A 22,500-nucleotide genomic window follows, 5' to 3' on the forward strand; every position below is an offset into this window, starting at 1 on the left:
GGAGGGAGGGCGAGGGAGGGCAAGCGAGGGAGACGATGTCTATGTTTCGTCCCTCCAGACTGAAGCAGAAGTCTGAAGTCTCTCTCTGTAATTAAAAGCAGCCAATGAAGAAGTTCCTTGACCCTGCGTTCCTTCTAACGTCCAGCAGGGGGCGACTCCACTCGTTACAGTCTCTACACTCAGGTCTCCTTCAACACAGCATGATGTCCATTTAGTGTCAAAGAAACGGGGGTGGAGTTAGGGCGGGGCTACCTGTGATTGACAGGTCACTACCATGGCAACCTTAAAAAGCCTTGTTCAGTGTTTAGTTACTCTGAGGAGATGCTGTTCATGTTTTGACTCAGGAAGCGACCATATTTGGAGAAGAGGGAGGAGCATGAGAGGAGCGAGCCTTTCATGTTTGTAAAGACGATCTCGTCAGATGTTCCTGTGTTAAGAGAGATTCAGAGAGATGTCCAGAGTTTAGAGTCAGGACTCTGTATGAATCTGTGCGTGTGTGTTGTTCTGTTCGGGTCACATCGCTGCTCTCCACACACGCCGTCCTCCGGGACTCAAACCCGTTTATCACACCCGTCAGGTTTAAAACATCTGATGGTCACAGACACACAGTACAGCGATAACACTCTCTGTGACGTCCTATGAGGTCAGACTGAACGTGTGCAGGAGAGGTGAACCTCGTTCTGGGGGCGGAGCTTAAATCACAACGGTGTTTCTGTGTTTGTGAGAAAAATAATAAATGAACATCAGACTGAATAAAACTCAGACGACCATGTAGAACTCACAGCGTCACGATGACTTATTTTATATACACATGTCAGAGTGTGTGTCATGAAGGATGACCCACACACACACACACACACCTATTACACACACACTGGTAGGGTATTTAGCTTACTGTGCAGCCTGTAGCCGGCAAATTAGTCACATCGAAAACAGTCTAATTAACCCAGAGGAGCTTAACCCACTTATCACAGCCAGCAGACACACACACACACACACAGAGACAAAGACAGAGATAGAGACTCCGACTATCTCCTGCACTGATTGATTTCTCTCATCAAGTGTGTGTGTGTATGTGTGCGTGTGTGTGCGTGTGTGTGTGATTGATTAGCTCACATTAATCTAACCCCTCCCTCCCTTTCTACATTACTAAAACACACACATACACACACACACACACACACTGTTTTAACACATGCTCTGATATTCTGTACATTTGTCCGTCTGCTGAGCCTCCATGTAGATTAGAAAACACTCGTTAGCATACAGTCAGAGCTAATTAGCTAATTAGCTGGGCGCGGCGCTCCCTGCTGCAGATGCTGCTTCCTGTTTTAATAAATGTATCCTCATTTTATGTCATGTAAAGTTGTTTGTTTGGGCGCACTAGGAGTGTAACAGCAGCAGAAATGTGTGTCATGGTCATGATCTCATGAAGCCACGCCCTCTTCTTCTTCTTTGGTCTCCTCCTCAGCAGAACAAAGATCAGAGCTTTATACTGAAGAGTGGACAGAAACAAAGCATCCAAAAAGTAGCTACTTTCCCGGCTATCGTTTCAGTCACCTAGCAACGTGTCTGAAAGGCCCTAAAGTCACCAGTTAACATGGTCACATTTTAAATCATAACACCGGTCAATGTTCACTTCAGTTCATTATTTATATAACTGATGACAGAGTTACATTTTGGATTACCTGCTCGTCTCTGCTTGTTTTTTATTGTAGCGATCATATTCAATATAGATTTTTACAAGAATCTATAAAATGTTTAAAAGTCCGGTATCTGCATTGAATCAGAAAAAAAAAACAGTGGTGCATGCTGGGAAATAGTAAAGAGCAGGTGATGAAACAAAACAAGTTAATGTGCCACACTCTGAACTCCAGGTCTCCTTTCTCCACTTCCCCAGTGTGCAGTGTGTGTGTGTGTCTGTGTGTGCGTGTGTGTGTGTGCGTGTGTGTGTGTGTGTGTGTGTGTGTGTGTGTGTGTGTGTGTGTGTGTGTGTGTGTGTGTGCGTGTGTGTGTGTGTGTGCGTGTCTGTGTCTGTGTGTGTGTGTGTGTGTGTGTGTGTGTCTCTGATGGCATGGGGACTGAGGGCTTAATGAGAGCTAATTGCAGCAGCCTGATGTTGTTGTTGTTGTAACACTGATGATGAGCTCTAATGATGCTAATGACATTAGCATTGTAAATGTGCCTCTTCAGCAAACAAACATCAGCGCAGAAATCACAGACATGATTAGCACGCTTATATTTAATGCTGTGGTGTTATTTAGCCTATTGGGCTTAATGAAGAAACACAGAACACACACACACACACACACACACACACACACACTGTGTCTAATAGAACAGTTTTAATGGGACCAAACACACAAACCTCTGACCTCACACCCTTTATAATTAATCCGTAACACATCATTATTCCACAATGAAAGATCCAATCAGTGAGATGTGTAGAGAGTGAAATGATAAAGTGATCTTACTATATGATCAGACATTAAGGAAACATGTTGAAGTGCTGGCTTCTCTGACAACAATGCAGCAGTCAGTATGTCCTCCTTATAACTTTAGATTCTGGTCCTGAATGCTCTGGATTTGTTTGGACCGGAGAAGGTAGACGGTTTTAAGGCTACCCCCACACGGCCGTTTTGGACACCCCTCGGTTTGTCTGATATGAGAGCAGTTATCAGGTCAAACCAACAGGTGTTGCAGTGATGGAAGCGGGAAAGAGAAGTGGTTCAGATAGAAGTGATTGTACCCGACCTAAAAAGCCTCTGCATGTTTCTAATAAGCTCCACGAGCAGAAACGTGCTCAAACTAGGATCAATATTAGAGATGCTTTTTGAAAAATGGAGAGAGGTTAGAACACAGAAAGGTTTACAGACCCATGCAGAGCTGGATAAACACTGAAGCTTCAGTGTCCACCACATGGTGACCTGCGTGAGCATCGACTCTAGAGAGGAGGGGGGGAGACAGCTCTCTATGATGTTTAGAATTTAGACTGCAGTACATATTTTAACCACTAGGGAGCAGAGTTTTCTTATATTGTCATGTTAAGATTCTAACTTAAATGTTAAAATAATCCACACTGTGTTCACATGAACAGCTGATTAAGCAGCAGAGAGTGATGTTCACTTAGGGTCTTGAGGTCCTTGATTCAGACATTCAGCTGCAAACTTTAGAATCCAGCCGACTCGTCGTGTTTCCTCCAAAGGCTTCGTTGTGGCTCGGGCACTTTAGGAAACGTAGTAAAATATTTAAAAAGATGCAGACAGGCCGCCTTTGAATTATTGAATATTTGTCCGACTGCAGTGAGTCCTGTGCTCGGTGTTTTTAAAAACATGGAGGCTACTTTTCTTTCTTTCAGTGTCGATAAGATGTTAATATAAAAATGTTTTTCCTGCAGTGAGCCGGAGAGAGACGCTGCAGGAACGCTCTCAGAGTCTGTGAGGAACTGTATCCCAAATTATATGTTTCCAAGACGAAAGATTTGTGTGTGTGTGTGTGTGTGTTCTTGTCCTGACATGACATGCATTATTTACAGCCTGCCTGCTCGGGAACCCTGTTATTTTGCGTGGGTGTAAGAAGCGTGCACGCAGAGCGGCGGCGTCCATCACAGCTGTTGCGTAACGTTTTTTGGGTCCCGTGTGACTTTGGAGCTGCGGCTGAATGCAGAGAAACACTGCTGCTCTCTGCTGCGACACAAATCCTCCTCATGTCTGCTGAGGCGTGTGGGCTACACCGAGATGAACGCTGTGAGTGTGTGTGTGCGTGTGTGTGTGTGTGTGCGTGTGTGTGAGTGTGTGTGTGTGTGTGTGTGTGTGTGTGTGAGTGTGTGTGTGTGTGTGTGTGTGTGTGTGCGCACGCTCTTTTTATTGAAAGCTAACATCCTGAAAGAGTTGATTATAAAACCAGTGAGCGGAGTGTTGTGTATGTGTCGTTGTGTTCGTTAGAGATTATTTCTTAGTAGAAATGTAGACGTATGTCCTGCAGAGATTTCCTCTTTCAAATCCTCTTTTTTTAGTTAAATGTTTTTATTTTCATTCAACAACGAGAACTGTGAAGCTAGAAAACTTCTGATGTCTCACTGTTTGCTCCATGACTGCCTCATTCCTCCTCTGAATCGTCCGTCTATCTTCACTGAAGTTTCCTCAGTGTTCACATTAGCATGTAGCATGTAGCATGAGCAGGTCTCTGGAGGTGCTGATAGTGACACTCTTATCTCACAGTTTGATCTCAGACAGCAGGATTCACACTAAAAGATAACCCGGCTGATTTACAATCCACAGCAAAGTCACTTTTGGTTTTTGGATGATTTTACAGTTTTTTCCCTCCTGCATACTAGCTCCTGAAACTCCTACAGCATGTACACAGAAAATAAAACATCTACACCGTGTCCTTACAGCACGCGAGCGTTGGATATCCTGTCGCATCGCACATGATCCCACACTCGCTGACCACACCACATCCATTAAAACCTTACCTCTCTGCCCTGTGACATTCAGTTTCTCCTTGTAAACATTATAACATGTGGTGCTTTTATTTTGAAGGTGGACAAACAGAAGTGTGGTGCTTTTATTTTGAAGGTGGACAAACAGAAGTGTGGTGCTTTTATTTTGAAGGTGGATAAACTGAAGTGTGGTGCTTTTATTTTGAAGGTGGGCAAACAGAAGTGTGGTGCTTTTATTTTGAAGGTGGACAAACTGAAGTGTTGTGCTTTTATTTTGAAGGTGGATACATGTCTGGGGTTTCCCCAATGCTCGTCGTTTATTACAAACTGCACATAAACCTTTCAAAGCCCGGTCGTACGGCAACTGTTTTATCGTATGAGCGCCATGGCGTCCACATCGGGTCACTGTCCAGCTGAGAGGTGAAAAGAAAGCCGGAGCTCGGTTACAGACATCCGTCCATTTCAGGAGCGCCGCTCAAACTAACAAGGCGCCATCTAGTGATGTCACCCCCTGAGTAACTTAGCAACACGGTCTTAAAGGTACAGTCACCCATTTCAACTGTTATAGCAAGCGACTGAGAGGTGACTAGAAACGCTGCGTCGGGGTCAAAATGTGGTAACGTAACTTTACGCTCGGCGGTCGCTGCCTTTCAGGACCCTGAAAGAGGAAACAAACGAATCAGCTGATTTTAAAAAGGAAACTTTAAATCACAAAATAAAAACATCCTGTCATCACAGAGGGAACAGAATCCATCATCTGTTTAGTTTCTGACCAATCAGGAAGCTTTGAAATGAAAACAGTCGCTCAGATTTATAACTTCTGAGCCGCCCGCCCTGAGCATGAGGTCAACATGTTCCCTGTGAGAATATCGCGTGGTCGAGGTCGACTTGATGATTCTACCTGAAGACGAGACCGACCACATGGTGCTCATGTGTGTGAAACTCACAAAGAATACCTGATGAGAGTACACACACATGAATGTTGTTGACAAGGGTATGCAGTATGAAGACACACACACACACACACACACACACACACACATACACACACACACACACACACACACACACATACACACACACACACACACACACACATACATACACACATACACACTCACACACACACACACACACACACACACACACACACATATACACACACACACACACACACACATACATACACACATACACACTCACACACACACACACACACACATACACACACACACACACACACACACACTCCAGGGAAGGAATATCCCTCGTTTGCATGCTCTAGCTGCTGCAGAGAGAAAAGCCTGTTTTTGTAGATTATGGAAATGACTGCAAGATGAAGTCTGTGTGTGTGTATGTCTTTGTGTGTGTGTGTGTCTGTGTGTGTGTGTGTGTGTGTGTGTGTGTGTGTGTGTGTGTGTGTGTGTGTGTGTGTGTGTGTGTGTGTGTGTCTGTGTGTGTGTGTCTGTGTGTGTGTGTGTGTCTGTGTGTGTGTGTCTGTGTGTGTGTGTGTGTCTGTGTGTGTGTATGTGTGTGTGTGTGTGTGTTAATGCAGACAAACTGTGTTGTGTTGACAGAGCAGTTCCTGATGAACTGAGTGTGAGTGGCTACACAGAGAGCTGACTGTGAGCCAAAATGTCAGCTTGATTTCAATGTGTGTGTGTTTATAATAGTGTGTGTCCCTTGTGTGTGTGTGTGTGTGTGTCTTTAAACATATATGTTCCTGGTTTCTTATTTATGAGTCTAAGAAGATAAAAACATCAGGTTGAGGCGAGGTGATGTCAAAATAAAGAAGTGCTGTGTCCAGTGTGTCTGTGTGTGTGTGTGTGTGTGTGTGTGTGTGTGTGTGTGTGTGTGTGTGTGTGTGTGTGTGTGTGTGTGTGTGTGTGTGTGTGTGTGTGTGTGTGTGTGTGTGTGTGTGTGTGTGTGTGTGTGTGTGTGTGTGTGTGTGTGTGTGTACACCATGGATTATGTTTAATGGAGAAAAATGCAAATCATGCAATTACAAGCCCCAAAGCCAAGTATTAGAATTAATGCCTGCAGCAGATGTGAAATGAAGTAAATATCTGAAGAAATTAGCATACTGTATGAGGGGCCGTATAGGCCAAAATTCACATTTTACCTCTCTCACACACACACTGTCTTTCACATGTGGTGCCGCTCAGTGTGTGTGGTGCGCTGTGTTATTAATGCTCATCTTATTCAATATTAAACACAAAGTTACCGAGAGACGATGTCAAGACATAAAAAAACAAACAAACAAACAAACAAACAGATAAAAAGTCTACGAGGTGATTTATGAGGACGCTGCTTCACAGTTTAGTACATGAGATACAAACACTCTCAATGACAACAGCCAACAGATGGCTCTATATCACCACGAGAGAGAGAGGAGAGAGAGAGAGAGAGAGACAGAGAGGAGAGAGAGAGAGAGAGACAGAGAGGAGAGAGCGAGAGGGAGAGAGAGGGAGAGGGGGGAGAGAGAGGAGAGAGGGAGAGAGAGGAGAGAGAGAGAGACAGAGAGGGAGAGAGAGACAGAGAGGAGAGAGAGAGAGGGAGAGAGAGACAGAGACAGAGAGAGAGCATGTGTGTGTGTGTCTCTGTAATGGATTCAGTTACGACGACGGACAAACATTGATCCTGGCTACACAACAACATGTGAGGAGTTTGTTCGACGAGTGTTAAACTGCAGAAACAAGAGACAGTGATGATGAACCGTGATATTTTAGGTTTCAGTCCTGACTCTCCGCCTCGGAGTCTCTGTCCTGTTTGGTGTCCTGTGACAGGTTGTCTCTGATTGTTGGTTCAGTCCACATGTCAGAGGCTGTGAATAAACGCTCTCTTATCTAAACGTGGTGTGATGGTCGGGCTCTCTGTCTCCTTTAATGGACGCCGTGGAGGACAGATATAAATATATTTATAATGAACTCCTGCTCAGGTGTTTCCTCCTTCAAACGCTCTCAGCTCTGAATCACTCAGTCTTTGATTTATGATTCTGCTCTGTGCATAAATGCCAACCAGAAATATTTCCTCATGGTGGTTGAGATGTAAATATGTGAAGCAAATATGATGAACAGGAGGAGTCCAGATGTGAGCACCTCAAAATAATTCCTCTGTGTGGTTCTAAAAACAAAGATACAGACGGACGAGGAATTCACTATTAACAAGTTTAAATCCATTTAAATTATCTGTGACTGAAAGTGACGATGAGCTGAATGAATGAGTGACCTCAAGTGACTGAGCGAGCGAGAGAGAGAGAGAGAGTGTGCCTCTGGTGTTGCTTCGGTCACACCCTGCCTCACATCGCCCCAAACCATCTGTCAACTACATGACCAGGACACACACACACACACACACACACACACACACACACACACACACACACACACACTGGTCAGAACTCGCCCTTCCACATCCTGTCATCCCTCCTCTCCCTCCTCGTGTGTGTGTGTGCGTGTGTGTGTGTGTGTGTGTGTGTGTGTGTGTGTGTGTGTGTGTGTGTGTGTGTGTGTGTGTGTGTGTGTGTGTGTGTGTGTGTGTGTGTGTGTGTGTCTCAGAGATCAAACTGTTAGAAGGCCATGGCCACAGATCAGCAAGCTATTGATCTGTAGATGATTCACTGTCCGTGTGACCCCACACACACCTACACACAGACTCACACACGACATGACATGAGAGGTTGGAGCGATAAACTCATCTCTAAAATGTCTAAAGGAAAAAGGAAAAAATATTTGAAAAACAAAAAGACTGCAGTTCCTCCAGTGTCCACTAGAGTCTGTCTCCTGGGGCGCTGGTGGCGCAGTGGTTGGTGCGCGTGCCCCATGTGTGGAGGCTGTAGCCTCAGGCGGGCGACCCGGGTTCACATCCCACCTGTGGCTTCTTTCCCGCATGTCATTCCCCACTCTCTCTCTCCCTGATTTCTGACTCTATCCACTGTCCTATTTCTCCATTAAAGGCATAAAAAGCCCAAAAAAATCTTAAAAAAAAAAAAAATAGAGTCTGTCTCCTGCAGTGAGTCAGTCCCCATAGAGCCCCATGTTAAAATGTCTAACTTTACAGCTGCAGTTCCTCCAGTGTCCACTAGAGTCTGTCTCCTGCAGTGAGTCAGTCTCCATAGAGCCCCATGTTAAAATGTCTAACTTTACAGCTGCAGTTCCTCCAGTGTCCACTAGAGTCTGTCTCCTGCAGTGAGTCAGTCCCGATACAGCCCCATGTTAAAATTTTACAGCAGAAATGTTGATGTCGACTTGCTTTCCCTCTAGCTCCTCCCTCTTCTTCAAACATGGTCACTTCCTGCTCTAGAAAAACAAAGACGGTGACGGTCATAACGAAGCTGAGGCTTCTTAAGGGCAGCCAAAATAACAGGGAGTGTCATAGCGGGTTAAGTCCATTATTTCTGCGGACTGTAGATGTTAGCGTTGGCTCACAGTCTAGTTCATGTTGGGTGAGGTCCAGGTCAGTGGTCGGACTTACCTGGACCCCCCCCCCCCCCCAATAAAAAAAATACTGTTAATACTGTGTTTATTTGGAGGCTTTGGAGAAAGAGGACAGAGACACAAACAGAGACCTGTAGACCTCGGTCGGATATAAAAGTGCAAGAAGAAGAAGAGAGCGGTGAAAACATTGGTGGGGAATGCTGCTCTCATTCACAGTGGCACCTCCTCCTCTTTCTCATTCCCTCAGTACACACACACACACACACACACACACACACACACAAAGCCATCCATAATAGATGCTGCTGTAGGCAGACTGTGGAGGGTTGGACTTTATAGCGCAGCTGGATGTGCAGGAGGACGGCTGAGGAAGAAAGATGGTAGAGCAGGTACTCTGAGAATACTCTGTTATTCCTCCATCTCTCGCTCCGTCTCTATCACTCTCTCTCTCTCTCTCTCTCTCTCTCTCTTCCTCTCTCTCTCTCTCTCTCTCTCTCTCTCTCTCTTCCTCTCTCTCTCGCTCCTCTCTGTTTGTGCTGCGACTGCAGAAGGCAGCATGTTCCTTTTCCTCCTCTGTGTGTGTGTGTGTGTGTGTGTGTGTGTGTGTGTGTGTGTGTGTGTGTGTGTGTGTGTGTTTTTGCAGGGCTGCATGTTTTTGTGGCTGTCGACGTTTTCATGCATCTCTTTCTTTCTCCCTCAGTGAAAAAGAGTCGATGCATTTAGGCTTTAGAGAGAGAGAGCGAGCGAGCGAGGAGCTGCAGCTCTGTCTGGGAGGTGAAACCCAGAATTCAGTTTGTTGTGTTTGTTCAGCAGTTCGAGGAGAATAAGAGTGCAGGAGTGTGACGATATGAATGATTCATCAGGAATGCTGTCATATAGCGTATTGTTCTGTATATGTTATCCGGCTGCTATCAGGCAGCGAGGGAATCCCTTAATGGAGAGACGCCGCTGTAAAAGATGGAGGAAAAATACCCCAAAAACCAGCTGAGTGAAAACGTCATACGATCTTTCTGAAAGCCCGTATGTGTGACTCGGTCGACTCTGACGTCTGCAGGCTGAACTTCAACCACTGAATGTTTAGTGACCTCACAGAGAAGTTTGGAGAATAGTTTCCCTCTCACATGTGAAGCACACAGCTGGAGGTTATCCGTCTCACATCCTGGAAACACTCTGTTTGCTTTAAGTGGGGGGCGTGGCCTGAGAGCGTGCAGGATGACGAGGAAGACACCAACTTGTTTGTAACCGTGTCAGAGTTAGAGAGAGAGAGAGAACCTGAACTACAGTAATGCACCTGACAGTAACCTGCTGTGTTCACCTGCTAACGGGGGCGGGGGGTTGGAGCGGGGGCAGAGTTCAGGCCGTTTGATCTCCAGGTCAGTAGATTTAGACATTGTGAGCTTCAGTCCTCCAGGTGAAGTAGAGATACAGTTAGATCAGGGGGGCAGGATTACAGGGAAACGGGGCGATGGGGGGGGGGGGTCTAACACAGGACAGGGGTCTTCAGAAGGTTCTGTTTGTTTCTGTCTCCAGTCAGAAGCTGACATTTAAACACCTTCAACACATCGACATGTTTGGGAGGAAGAATGAAGACAGCCTGAAAACACTTTTATTATTTTAAAAGATGGAGGAATCCTTAGGTGGTGGGCGGTTCCATAAGTGTGACATCATCACATGAATAATGAGCAGAGGTTCCATAAATAGTTCAAATTAAAAACTGAAAACAAAAGAAGAAATTCAACTTAGGACAGAGAAATAACACACAGAGGACTTTCTGTGTGTGTGTGTGTGTGTGTGTGTGTGTGTGTGTGTGTGTGTGTGTGTGTGTGTGTGTGTGTGTGTGTGAGAGAGACTCTATGTGTGTGTCTGTGTGTGTGTATGTGTGTGAGTGTGTGCTGCCACGTGAAGCATATTTCAGTCCTCTAAATGTGGTTCTCATTACACAGCAGAGCTCCGAGCCAACACTCGCTCTCTATACAGCTGTAACCTCTCACACACACACACACACACACACACACACACACACACACACACACACACACACACACACACAGTCTCACACGTCCTCTCAGAGTGTTTCCACCTCGTCTTCTTGGTTGTAGTTTTTCTGAATGGAAGTTTAAACAGTTGAAAACTTTGTGCGTCTCACTACGATCTCAGTCCGTTAGTTTAAAGACACACACACTCATTCTGACATATATGTGTGTGTGTGTGTGTGTCGGTGTTGTTCTAGTCGGGTTCTTCTTGGGGTAAACTGGTTTTCCTCTGGATGTCGATGATCTCAAACATCTCACAGATCTTCTTTAATATAAAAGTAACAGTGATAAACTCTGCGCTGTTCCTTTAAATTAAAAAAACTCTCTCTGTCCTCACAGGGTAACCAGGACACACCGGCCCCCCCGGATCCATCCATGGCCCAGGCTTACCCGTCCGCCCAGTTCGCCCCCCCTCCTCAGAACAGCATCCCGGCCGAGTTCACGGCCTCACACCCCCACGCTCACCCGCACTCCCACCCTCACCCGCACCAGCACCCGGCCGCCCCCCAGGACTACAGCGGGGTCCCCACCTCCGTCAGCGAGCACCCCCTCAACATGTACCAGTCCTCACAGAGCCACGGCGAGCCAGGGGGGTCCGAGCCAGGGGGGCAGACGGTCACCGGAACAGCCACAGTAAGGCATCATGGGAAAGGGGGGGCCGACGTGATTTTAAACTTTCACATCTGTTTGAAATGTTGATTCAAAATGTCCGACAGGAAATATAGAAAACAGAGAGTTTCTGGTTTTTAGAGAAATTTTAACTTTTTGTCTTTTGAGTGAATTTTTACAAACAGGAAGTTAATAGATTACAGACGATAAAACAGGAAGTCAAATCTGATGTCTTTCACCAGAGTTGGTTTCAAACGGACCAAACAGCTCAGGTGTGATCGACCTTTAGTCTAAAGAGGTCTCGGGGACACAGTTCACTTCCTGTGTTCATGTTGCGCTCCATTATGTCCTCCTGACTGCGTCTATCTAACAGACGCTTTGAGCTGAGACGATGGTCATACATCATTTCTGTCTCTAATGGAAGTCTTCAGATTTGAACGCTGCATCAGTGAGTTCATCCTGCTCCTCGTCTGCTCGCCGCTCTGTTTGTGTGCATACATATGGATGAAGGCGTCGTCCTAACGTGTCATAAAGACGCCTCTTATATAAGTCTGCTCTCTTTGTTTTCTGTTTCTGCCTCGACTGGACTTAAAAACTCAAACCAGACAATAAATATTCATCAGAACCGAAGACTTCACCTCGGGGAGAATCTAACCTCTCTGCAGACTTCCCTTGGACAAACGTTATTTATGTATACCGTTTAAAATGAAGCACGTATGAAGTGAGGGAACAAACACAGAGACTGTATTTTCTTCATCAAACTGCCTCGTAGTTCCGTTTCCTTAAAGGAGGAGTCAGTAGAAATGTTTGTAAACATTCAAACATGGCCCCTCCTCCTGGGCTAATCTCCCCCAGAAGCCCCGCCCCCCTGCAGGATGTAGTGTGTACGTTTACTGCTTGTAGCTACACTGCAAGCTAACGCACGCTAGCACAAGCTAAGCTCCGGTGTTTGTCGCCTGCCTGTCCAACAGGAAGTAGACTAACTCCACGTCCACGGGTAAAAGACAACACAAGGTTCACCCTCTTTTTAGAACAAGCTTTATCCGCTTGGTGTTTCTCCTCACTCTGATATATATTTTCTCTTCTTTGCTGCTACGTCCACGTCCATCATATTCACCGGTTTGAATCCACTCCTAAACTCACCTGCTGCGCTGTCATTGGCTGGAGGAAACACACCAGCTCCGCCCACAAACGTCCCGAGTCAACCAGAACAAAGCAGAACAGTAAAATCCAGTCAGAGGACAGAGTCTCTGCAGACACAGTCACCACCACACATGTACGGAGGCCCAGAAGGGACGATGGAGCAGCTTCACTTTAGGAGAAGTCTGTATTTTATTTTGAAGGAGGACGCTGCTGACTCTGTCTTCACATATTTTGAGAGTCTTATTAAAAGTAAAAACAACTTGACTTAATGTTGTGGAAACAGAAAAGAGGATAACAAGAAGACCTGACTGCACCTGAACGCACCACAGCTCGTCATCAGTTATAGATTGAATCTTTCTAAACTTTCATCCTCTGTTGAACTTCAGCTCTCTCTCAGCTGTGAGACGTTTCTCTGCAGCTTTTACTCGACCAGAGGAAAGAATGAGAGAAAGAAAGAATGTTGGCAGCGAGCAAACGAGACGTCAAAATGAACATCTGGTAGAAACATCAGTCTGTCTGCATCCCCCCCCCCCATCATCAAACCACCACTCACTGCTTCACCTCACTGCCACGTCTGCTCCCTCGGTCTGTCTGTCTGTCTGTCTGTCTGTCTGCCGGCCTCTAAAAAGAGTGAAATATATTTTATAATATCTGCCAAGAAAATCTGAAGTCAAGTTGCCGTTATTTTTGACTCTGAGTTTGTGAACAGTTTGTTCCTGCAGAGAGACTCAGCCTTTGTTTCTGCAGGTTAAATCTGACGCTCTCTCTCTCTCTCTCTCTGTCTCTCTCTCTCTCTCTCTCTCTCTGTCTCTCTCTCTCTCTCTCTCTCTCTCTCTGTCTCTCTCTCTCTCTCTTGCTGTCTCTCTCTCTCTGTCTCTCTCTCTCACTCTCTCTCTCTCTCTCTGTCTCTCTCTCTCTTTCTGTCTTTCTCTCTCTGTCTCTGTCTCTCTCTCTCTCTCTCTCTCTCTCTCTCTCTCTGATGTTGGCCGTTGTCGTGTGTGTTTGGTTTCTGCAGAGTGTGTGAAGCTCTCCTTCTCATCTCTCGCCAGGAGCCTCGAGATGAGCCGCTTTGTCTCTGTGTTTGTTTGTTTGACTCTCTGAGAGAGGAGGCAGCGAGCAGATCTGCACAGATGGCAGTGTGTGTGTGTGTGTGTGTGTGTGTGTGTGTCTGTGTGTGTGTCAGTATGTGTGTGTGTGTGTGTGTGTGTGTGTGTGTACACTCCTTTCCATATGTGCCGGTGTATACCTAGGCGTTGCGTGGAAGACTTGCAGTCTGCTGGCCTTATGTTGCACACACACACACACACACACACACACACACACACACACACACACACACACACACACACACACAGGCTGTATTTTTAGCTGCCTTGAATACTCTGTGTGAGTTAAAGAAACAGAGAGGGGGAGCTGAACACATTGTGTGATTATAATTTTAGAGTAACGAGAGTCAGGCAGCGGAAACTCCCCCAAATAAATCCACATGTCTGTCACACTCTCTGCTTTAAGTTATACACACATTCTCTTCTCTCTCTCTCTCTCTCTCTCTCTCTCTCTCTCTCTCTCTTTGAGTGACTTCTTTTTGCAGCCGGTGTTTTTCAGGGTTTTCGTTTAGCTTTGCATTTAAATCTCCTGTTATCCTCTCGCGTCTCTGCAGGAGGATTAATGAATGAACAGGATCTGCTGCCATAAACAGACACAGAGACACCGACACTTAGACGTACACACACACACACACACACACACACACACATACACAGTGGAGTCCTCTCTTGTTTAACAGCCATTGATCTCACTCACACTGAGAGCTAAAGGACAAACACAGACTGCTGCTGATACTCCACTTGACACAAACACACACACACACACACATATGTGACTCTACAATTAGGTGTCGATTTCCTGTTCCCCCCTTCGCTCTGCATTGTGGGAAATCATTGTCATGGATGAGCGGTAGGAGGGGGGAGAGAAAGACGAGAGAGAAAAAAAGAAATTAAAGAAGTGAAATAAAAAAATATGGACTCTTTAAAGAGTTTTCTTGTTGGTGCTGCTTTGGAACGGTCGACTGTTTCACTCATCAGTGGATTTTTTTTAATGAACTGGAGGCAGCTTCATAAATCTTCCTGATTGTTATTCGTGTCCAGTCCAGTGTAAATGTGTCTCTGAGTCATGACTGTTTACAATGAGTGAGAAGCTCGAGTCCCGCTGGCTGTGTTGTTGTCAGAGCTGTGTTTACATGGACGGGACGGCCGGCTCCTCCCCTTGTGTATAAAATCTGTTTTAGTCAAGAACTAGAGAGAAGAAGAAGAACATACTCACTGATTATTTGGATGTTAGTAAGAGTTTTTAGATCACGCTCATTCTGTGTCAGTTTACATGCAATGTGAAGCTACGAGCTAACTAAAGAGTGCTAACATTAGCATGCTAACACAACAATGCAGGACACAGCTAATGTGAAGCTACGAGCTAACTAAAGAGCGCTAACATTAGCACGCTAACACAACAATGTGAAGCTACGAGCTAACTAAAGAGAGCTAACATTAGCATGCTAACACAACAATGCAGGACACAGCTAATGTGAAGCTTCGAGCTAACTAAAGAGCGCTAACATTAGCATGCTAACACAACAATGCAGGACACAGCTAATGTGAAGCTACGAGCTAACTAAAGAGCGCTAAAATTAGCACGCTAACACAACAATGTGAAGCTACGAGCTAACTAAAGAGAGCTAACATTAGCATGCTAACACAACAATGCAGGACACAGATGATTAAAGCCTGTGCGTGTGTCTCTGGAGGAAGGCGGGCTTCAGTATGGAGGAGGCGTGGCCTAACAGCAGTTTGTTTTGGTTTCATGCTGGAGCTCAAGGGCGCCATCTACTGGATCAAAAAGTCACATCTTCTTCCTTTAAAATCAGGGACTGTGTTCAGGACTGTGACATGGAGGGAGACTGAGGTGGTGATACAGACGCTGACCTTAAAGACACACATACAGAGAATATAAGGAATCATGCATTCATAGTTCTGGATGTTGTCTTATCCCTCTTTCATGTCTGTGTCTCTGTGTTTTCCAGCAGACAGATGATTCTGCACAGACGGACAGTCACACACCTTCACAGTGTTTACCTGAAAGCACAGACAGCAAGGCTCAGCCCAAGAGACTCCACGTCTCCAACATTCCCTTCAGGTTCAGAGACCCCGACCTCAGGCAAATGTTCGGCGTGAGTACAACAACACCATAGCTGCTAAAGTGAGACAACCCAGGTCCACTTTCAAACACTGTTTGGGTTTAAATCACCTTTGCAACATTTTATTTAACTGTTTTTCTTTGCAGCAATTTGGCAAAATCTTAGACGTGGAGATCATCTTCAACGAGCGCGGCTCCAAGGTACGCAGAGATGTCACATGTCTTTAAATGTTTTATTTGTCATTACCTTTGTAATAACTTAGTCTTCATCAGAAATGTTTCTGTTAAAGGTCACATATCCTCCTCTTCTTCTTCAGTGTAAATAAGTGTCAGAGCTCCTCAAAACATGTGTGTGAAGTTTCTTGTTCTAATTCCACTCTGATCCTGTATTTGATCATGTCTATAAACCCCTCTATTTCAGCCCTGCTCAGAACAGGCTGTTTCTGTGTCTGTACCTTTAAATATGTAAATGAGCTGTGTCTGACCACGCCCCCTCTCTGGAAGGGCTTGGGTGTCTCAGGCTTTCTCGCTCCATGTCCTATTGTTTACGTTGAGAAGGCAGACTCAGAGGGCAGAACAAACACCTAGCTGTGGGAGAGTCACCCACCTGGGGGAGGGGCTACTGCCCTTTGTGATGTCATGAAGGGAAAATCTCCAAACAGCCTGTTTGAGAACACATTTTCTGAAAAGTGGAGCAGGCAGAAGATGGAGAGGATGGACTTTTCTCATCATTGGGGGGTTTGTAGACAGACTAGAGACACATATTAGAGTTAAAGGAACATGGTGAAGAAGATTTTAAATATGTGACCTTTAAGGAACACTTTTACTTCTGCTTCTTTATGTTTGATGAAACCTTGATATGTATAGGGATGAAACTAAAGCTGCACTGTTTAAAATATGTTTACAACTTTGTTATGTAAAAGAGAAAAATCCTTCACACATCTGTCTCATAGGACCGGTGTGTAGGAGAGTTATGTGTCCATCAAAGACTTAAAGGTAAACTCCTCCACCAAGCGGTCCGGTTCAGTTCGGTTCAGTACACATGTATTGGTGTTTCCACTCTTAGAAGTTTGGAATGATACCATAATAACCGATCTGCACCGTCCTGCTTTTATGCTACCCTTCTGTTGAGGTGCCAAGCGTCCCGATCCGACCTTAAGGGCGGAGCTAGACACACTGCAGTCTGTTGATTGGTGGAAAGAATCGTCACTTCCTGTGTGACAGCAGCAATAAAGAACAGACACAAATCGCTCCGTGTTTAAACATCCTGTGGATTTAAAGAGAGTCGTTTTAAGGCTGCAAGTAGCTCCGCCCCATGGATGACCTCGGAGGTGCTGACCTCTGCTGGACGTCCTCCATTGTTGCCCTTTGTTTACTGTGTCACATTCTTCTCCTTCAGAGGAAGAAGCTATCGCCATCCTGCTAACACTTCGTTTAAGAAATGATGTGTGCAGTTAGCTGTGGAACCAAACCGACTTTGACAGCGTGACAAAGTTTACCTTTAAGTCTCTGACAAACTCTGTGATGTCATTTCAGTTTTATTTCTTTGTTTCTTTTTGCGTTTGTCAGACAAACAGAACACATCTCCCTGTCTCAAAGACTCCAAACTTATTCTGGGAACACGAGAACATTTACCAAACAACATCCAAACCTCCTCAGGTTTTTTTCCGCCGTCCTTCACCAAATTAATCCAAATTCTTCTTCACCAAAACTTTACACAAGTCGGCTCAAAGCAATCCTCGATTAAGTGGGCGAAGAAGCAAGGGCGCTTTATCGGGCTTACGCGGCTCAATGCTCATTTTGAACAGCTGATGACTTCACAAGGTCACGAGGAGCGAGGACGAGAACAAAGTTACAAAACGTGATGATGGAGGTTATGATTAATGAAATCAGATTTAGACATCGATGTTGAAGATTGATGGTCAAAGTGAATTCTCTTTGTTCTGTGATTCATCAGCTGATCGATAAAGGTTTATTCAAACGTCTGTTACACGATCGTCTTTAAGTCCTTAAGGCTCATTGACAGATCATTTCTTCTTTTTGTCAGATCAGTCCTGATATTAATATTCAAGTTATTCTTTAAAAAGTTCATTTTTCTTCCTTCTTCTGCTCGGTGGGATTTGGTTCATCATGACACCAGCACAGGAATCTAATTGCGATACCTCGCTGCAGCACATGATTTATGTCTAACTACATCGTATGCAATTAGAGCCCTGCTATTAAAGCATTTATTATGGAGGCATGTTATTAACCCTGGGGGGCGGAGCTTACTCAGAGAGGGAGGTAATAATGGCAGAAAACACTGAAAGGGTTCTATTCTAATAACTCAAATCTTTAGTTTATATATATCAGTACTCTCTCAGTGACTTTAATGTATGTTCTGTATGATATGTAATGACGGGTCATTAACCCCGCCCCCTGAACCGCTAACGTCCAATCATTACAGAGCAACAGAAACTCAAACGGATCCGTCAAGCGTTCACTTTCTGCCCACGACAAAACACCAGCTGATGCTTCCTGCAGCATGAAACCTGCGTTACCATAGCAACAATAATATACCTCCACTTAATAAGACCTGGTCCTGATCCTAGCTAACAGGTCATCAGACCGGGACCTGGTCCTGGACCCTGAAGACGGGATCAGGACCAGAGCAGACCACATTTTGACCTGACAGCCAATAGCAGCGTAGGAGAAATGGCGTCCCTGTTTGACCCTGTTTCATCATGTTATTGTGTTCAAACTGTTACTAACTGTGTTCTTATTGTTCCCTGTGATGTCATTAATTTGATATAATCTGCACGCCTCTCTCCGTCCTGCATGCAGGGTTTTGGGTTCGTAACGTTCGAGCATAGCGTGGACGCCGACAGGGCCCGAGAGAAATTACATGGCACCGTGGTAGAAGGCCGTAAAATAGAGGTGCATGTTCTCAAATATTTCTACTTCCTGTCCTCCTCTCCCTGTGTGTGTGTGTGTGTGTGTGCGTGCGTGTGTGTGTGTTTGTGTGTGTGTGTGTGTTTGTGTGTGTGTGTGTGTGTTTGTGTGTGTGTGTGCGTGTGTGTGTGTGTGTGTGTGTGTGTGCGCGTGCGTGTGTGTGACTGTACGGTGTGTGTGTGTGTGTGTGTGTGTGTGTGTGTGTGTGTGTGTGTGTGTGTGTGTGTGTGCGTGTGTGCGTGTGTGTGACTGTATGGTGTGTGTGTGTGTGTGTGTGTGTGTGTGTGCGTGCGTGTGTGTGTGTGGATATTTGTCTTCTGCCACATTCCACCTCGTCATCTTCCTCTCGACATCAAACTGTCACATCATACCAGCGTCATCATTGTGCTGTTTGAACCCTCACACATGTTGACCTCCTCTGACATCACTGTGAGCGACTTGTTTACTTTGGCTTTGTTTACTTTTTGTGTTTGTTCTGTTGGACCTGATTTAATAAAGGTTTAAACATTCAAATCTTCTTAGCTTCACAGAGAGAGAGAGATTTGTGTTTGGCTTCTCGATGTGTGCTCTAATGTTTACTGAAGACAGAAGCTTTAAAGTCCAGGAGAGAGAAAGGTTCACCACTAACTTGATTCAGTAGCATGATGGTACCACAGTGCTTCTTCACTCCAATGCTTGTGTCCACTCGTCTTGGAGCATAACTCTGTCCAGTCTTGACCTGAGTTTCCATACGATGAGCTTAATACTTTAAACTAGAACGGAGAGTCTGTCAGACGAACAAAGGGGGCACCCTGCATGGAGGGGGATGGGTTGGGCAAATCAAAGTCAGGTTGCCATGGGAACTTTGATTGCTCGTCCCTCGTACCAAGCGTTGACTTAAAGAGCCCATATTATGCCCTTTTTGGGATTCGTATATTTAATCTATGTACCTACTTTTGTACGTTCACAATAGCTAAAGTCCGAAAAAAGTGTCTGTTTTCATGTACTGTTCCTCCTTGCTCCCTCTCCGCTCTGAGTCCGTCAACTACGCTCTGCTGAGCCCCCACTGCAAAGCCCCATGTGGGCCAAGTCTGCTCTGATTGGTCTGCCGATCCTCTCTGTCGTTATTGGTCAGTTGCTCAGCACGCGTCTCGGAAATGTCCCGCCTCTTTTACCATATTGGGAATGCAGCCACTGGCTCCGTCCGAGGGGAGCATAAACATTAGTACCTTAGCACTACTGTGCTACCGCAGGCTACGGCATATCGTGGGCGTGCTACAGAAGTTAACGGGCGTGCATCATGAGCTGCTGGGCTTGCCACAACGAGCCAATGGGCTTAGATCAGTGATCTCACACTGACAATGACGTCGGACTGACAAATTTTTATCAAGGGGGGCTACAACCGAGCATTACATGCAGCTAATGCTACAGCTAACAGGAGGATGTAGGAGAAGCCGCGTTTCCGCAGACTTTGAATTTTTGCACATAGATGTGCCTAAACATGCACAGGACACATGGAAATCACACTAAAGAGCATATAAAACCAGAAAAAGCATAATATGGGACCTTTAAAGTATGACATGGATGAAATCAACCACCTCAGACATTTCTTGGATTAGAGACATTCTGCATAACGTCTTATTCCCTTAAACGCACAGTAGGGGGCTCGCAATCAAAACAATAACAAAAGATCATGCCGAGGCTGGCGGGGAATCATGGGAGTGATTCTCTCTGCTGCTGTTCCCCTACATAGAGCTTGTCCTTGACTCATAATGCAAATGTGAGTGAAACAAAGGACAGGCTCAGGACGGGATATCTTTATCTCCAGAGCTCTTTGAAGACTTTAGATGTTAACATTCAGACGTCATTATCCATTAACGTCTCAGAATGGATCATCATGGTGTAGGGAAATTGGATACCAGATAGTCCCTTTTATTTTGTAAATTTGGGAGTAAAAATGCATCCAGACTTTTTACTGTGTTTTTTGTTTTGTTGTCAGCTGCCATCTTGGAAATATCTGAAACCAAACCATCCATCCATCTTCTTCCTCTTATTTGTGGTGGCAGGTCATACCAAGAGGTGATGGGGTCTTAGGTCAAACTCTTGTGGTTTTCCCCTCATAACCTTGAAACTTCTGAATTGTTGCTGCTTCACCAGGAGTCTCAGGTGACACGTCCCCTCAGGTTACCTAAACCAACATGGACCAGTTTGAGCTTGGAGTCTCTATATCGTTGGCTCGTTCAGAACAAAATAACTTGAGTCCAATCAGCCTCAGCTTTTCTCAGCCTTGATCCATTTTTTAAAATGATTTTAAGCGACCTCCGTTTCAAATAAAAGAACAATTAAAGGTGAATGAACGTTTTCTTCCCACTGTGCATTCAGAGTGTTCTAGAGGACTCTCTTTCAGGTCCAAGTCGTTCAGTTATCTCCCCAGTGAAGAAAATGGTCCCAATCAATCAGTGTGATGGAAGAAGCAGCTTGTGTGGTCAAAGTGGGAGGAGTTATGCTTCAAGCGGGCAGCTGGCTGATGTAGAGAGAGCTGAAAGAGAGAGACTGTGCAGAGGAATGAGTGCAAAGTTTTTGTTGTCCTCGTGAGTAAGACGCTGCTTATTCCTTTCTCATCCCCCCCCCCCTCCCCCCCCCCCCCGACATCCCTCCAACCGTAGCTTTGTGTAGGGCCCCATCCAACACAGTTACCACGGTAACAGTACACAAACAAGTGGGCGGGGCCTAAAAAAAGGTTTGGGAATGGTAAGTGTGGGCGAGCAAGCCATTCTGCCAGCATTTCCTCTCTCTCTCTCTCCTTCTCTCTCTCTTTGCAACGCTGAAACTCACGTGACATTTCTTTTTGACTTGTGGTTGAGTTGTTCGTGGACATACATATTTTTCTTGCGTGTCGGCGTGCGTGTTCTCCCGACGCTGCGTGTTCTGCGGATACTGACTATGACATGAAATCGTTTGCACATCTATCAAAGATTGTTGGAAACCCTTTTTATTCCTTTCAGACAATGCACCTTTTTTTTTACTTTCCCCTGAAAGCTGTTGTTTTGGATTTGGAATGATCTGATTGGTTGATTGACTTGGTTGGTTTCTTTGAGTCCCTCTCTTTTCTTTGGTTGTTTTTTTAATGATTCTTGCGATGAATTCGGGAGGCTGTTGTCTGAGTGTGAATGCCTTGTGTTGCTTTCGTCACAACAGTTCTCTTCACGTTTTTTAAGGTTGACTTGATGTTGCATAATGCTCCCAACATCCCCCCCCCCCTCCCCCGATGACATTTCCTTTGTTTTCTCTCCTCACCACCGCATGCATCTATACATTTACAAAACATCACTATGCCGAGTGCATCTGTTGTTTCTTTTGTCTGTTATTGAAATGTCACAGTCATTGGGGAGAGCATGCTGGGAAACCTCATAACCATGGAAAATATGCAAATGAGGAGGATTTGTTTCGGATGTGTTTTTCAGTGTTTCTGAATGCTATTTTGAAAACACACAAACAACATGGATGTTTGCCATGATACAGTGAACTGCTTTCTTCGTTTACAACATGATGAACGTGTGCATGCAGATTTACACGTGTAGCATCTGCTGCTAAAGTCATGTGACTGATGGGCGTGTCTTTATCTGCTGTAGGTCAACAATGCAACAGCCCGAGTCATGACAAACAAGAAGACCGTCAACCCATATGCAAACGGTAAGAAGCACATGTTACATTTAATATAATATAATATATATATAAT

The 22,500-nt window shown here is 45.2% G+C and overlaps 1 protein-coding gene across 9 annotated transcripts in view; it reads left to right on the plus strand.

The window, feature by feature from the left end:
* Positions 1–22,500, plus strand: part of rbfox1 (RNA binding fox-1 homolog 1) — a 109,254-nt gene that overhangs the window by 71,731 nt on the left and 15,023 nt on the right. For 6 of the 9 annotated variants that reach the window (XM_061026970.1, XM_061026972.1, XM_061026976.1 and 3 more), the window contains 5 exons: positions 11,250–11,543; positions 15,739–15,885; positions 15,999–16,052; positions 18,675–18,767; positions 22,394–22,454. In XM_061026970.1, the coding sequence (XP_060882953.1) occupies positions 11,250–11,543; positions 15,739–15,885; positions 15,999–16,052; positions 18,675–18,767; positions 22,394–22,454 (649 nt within the window). Of the gene's footprint in view, positions 1–9,109; positions 9,267–11,249; positions 11,544–15,738; positions 15,886–15,998; positions 16,053–18,674; positions 18,768–22,393; positions 22,455–22,500 lie in introns of those variants that run through there. The other 3 variants (XM_061026974.1, XM_061026971.1, XM_061026975.1) reach the window with 3 other exon arrangements.

Source organism: Labrus mixtus, chromosome 20 (assembly GCF_963584025.1).
Source record: "Labrus mixtus chromosome 20, fLabMix1.1, whole genome shotgun sequence".
Lineage (NCBI taxonomy): Eukaryota > Metazoa > Chordata > Actinopteri > Labriformes > Labridae > Labrus > Labrus mixtus.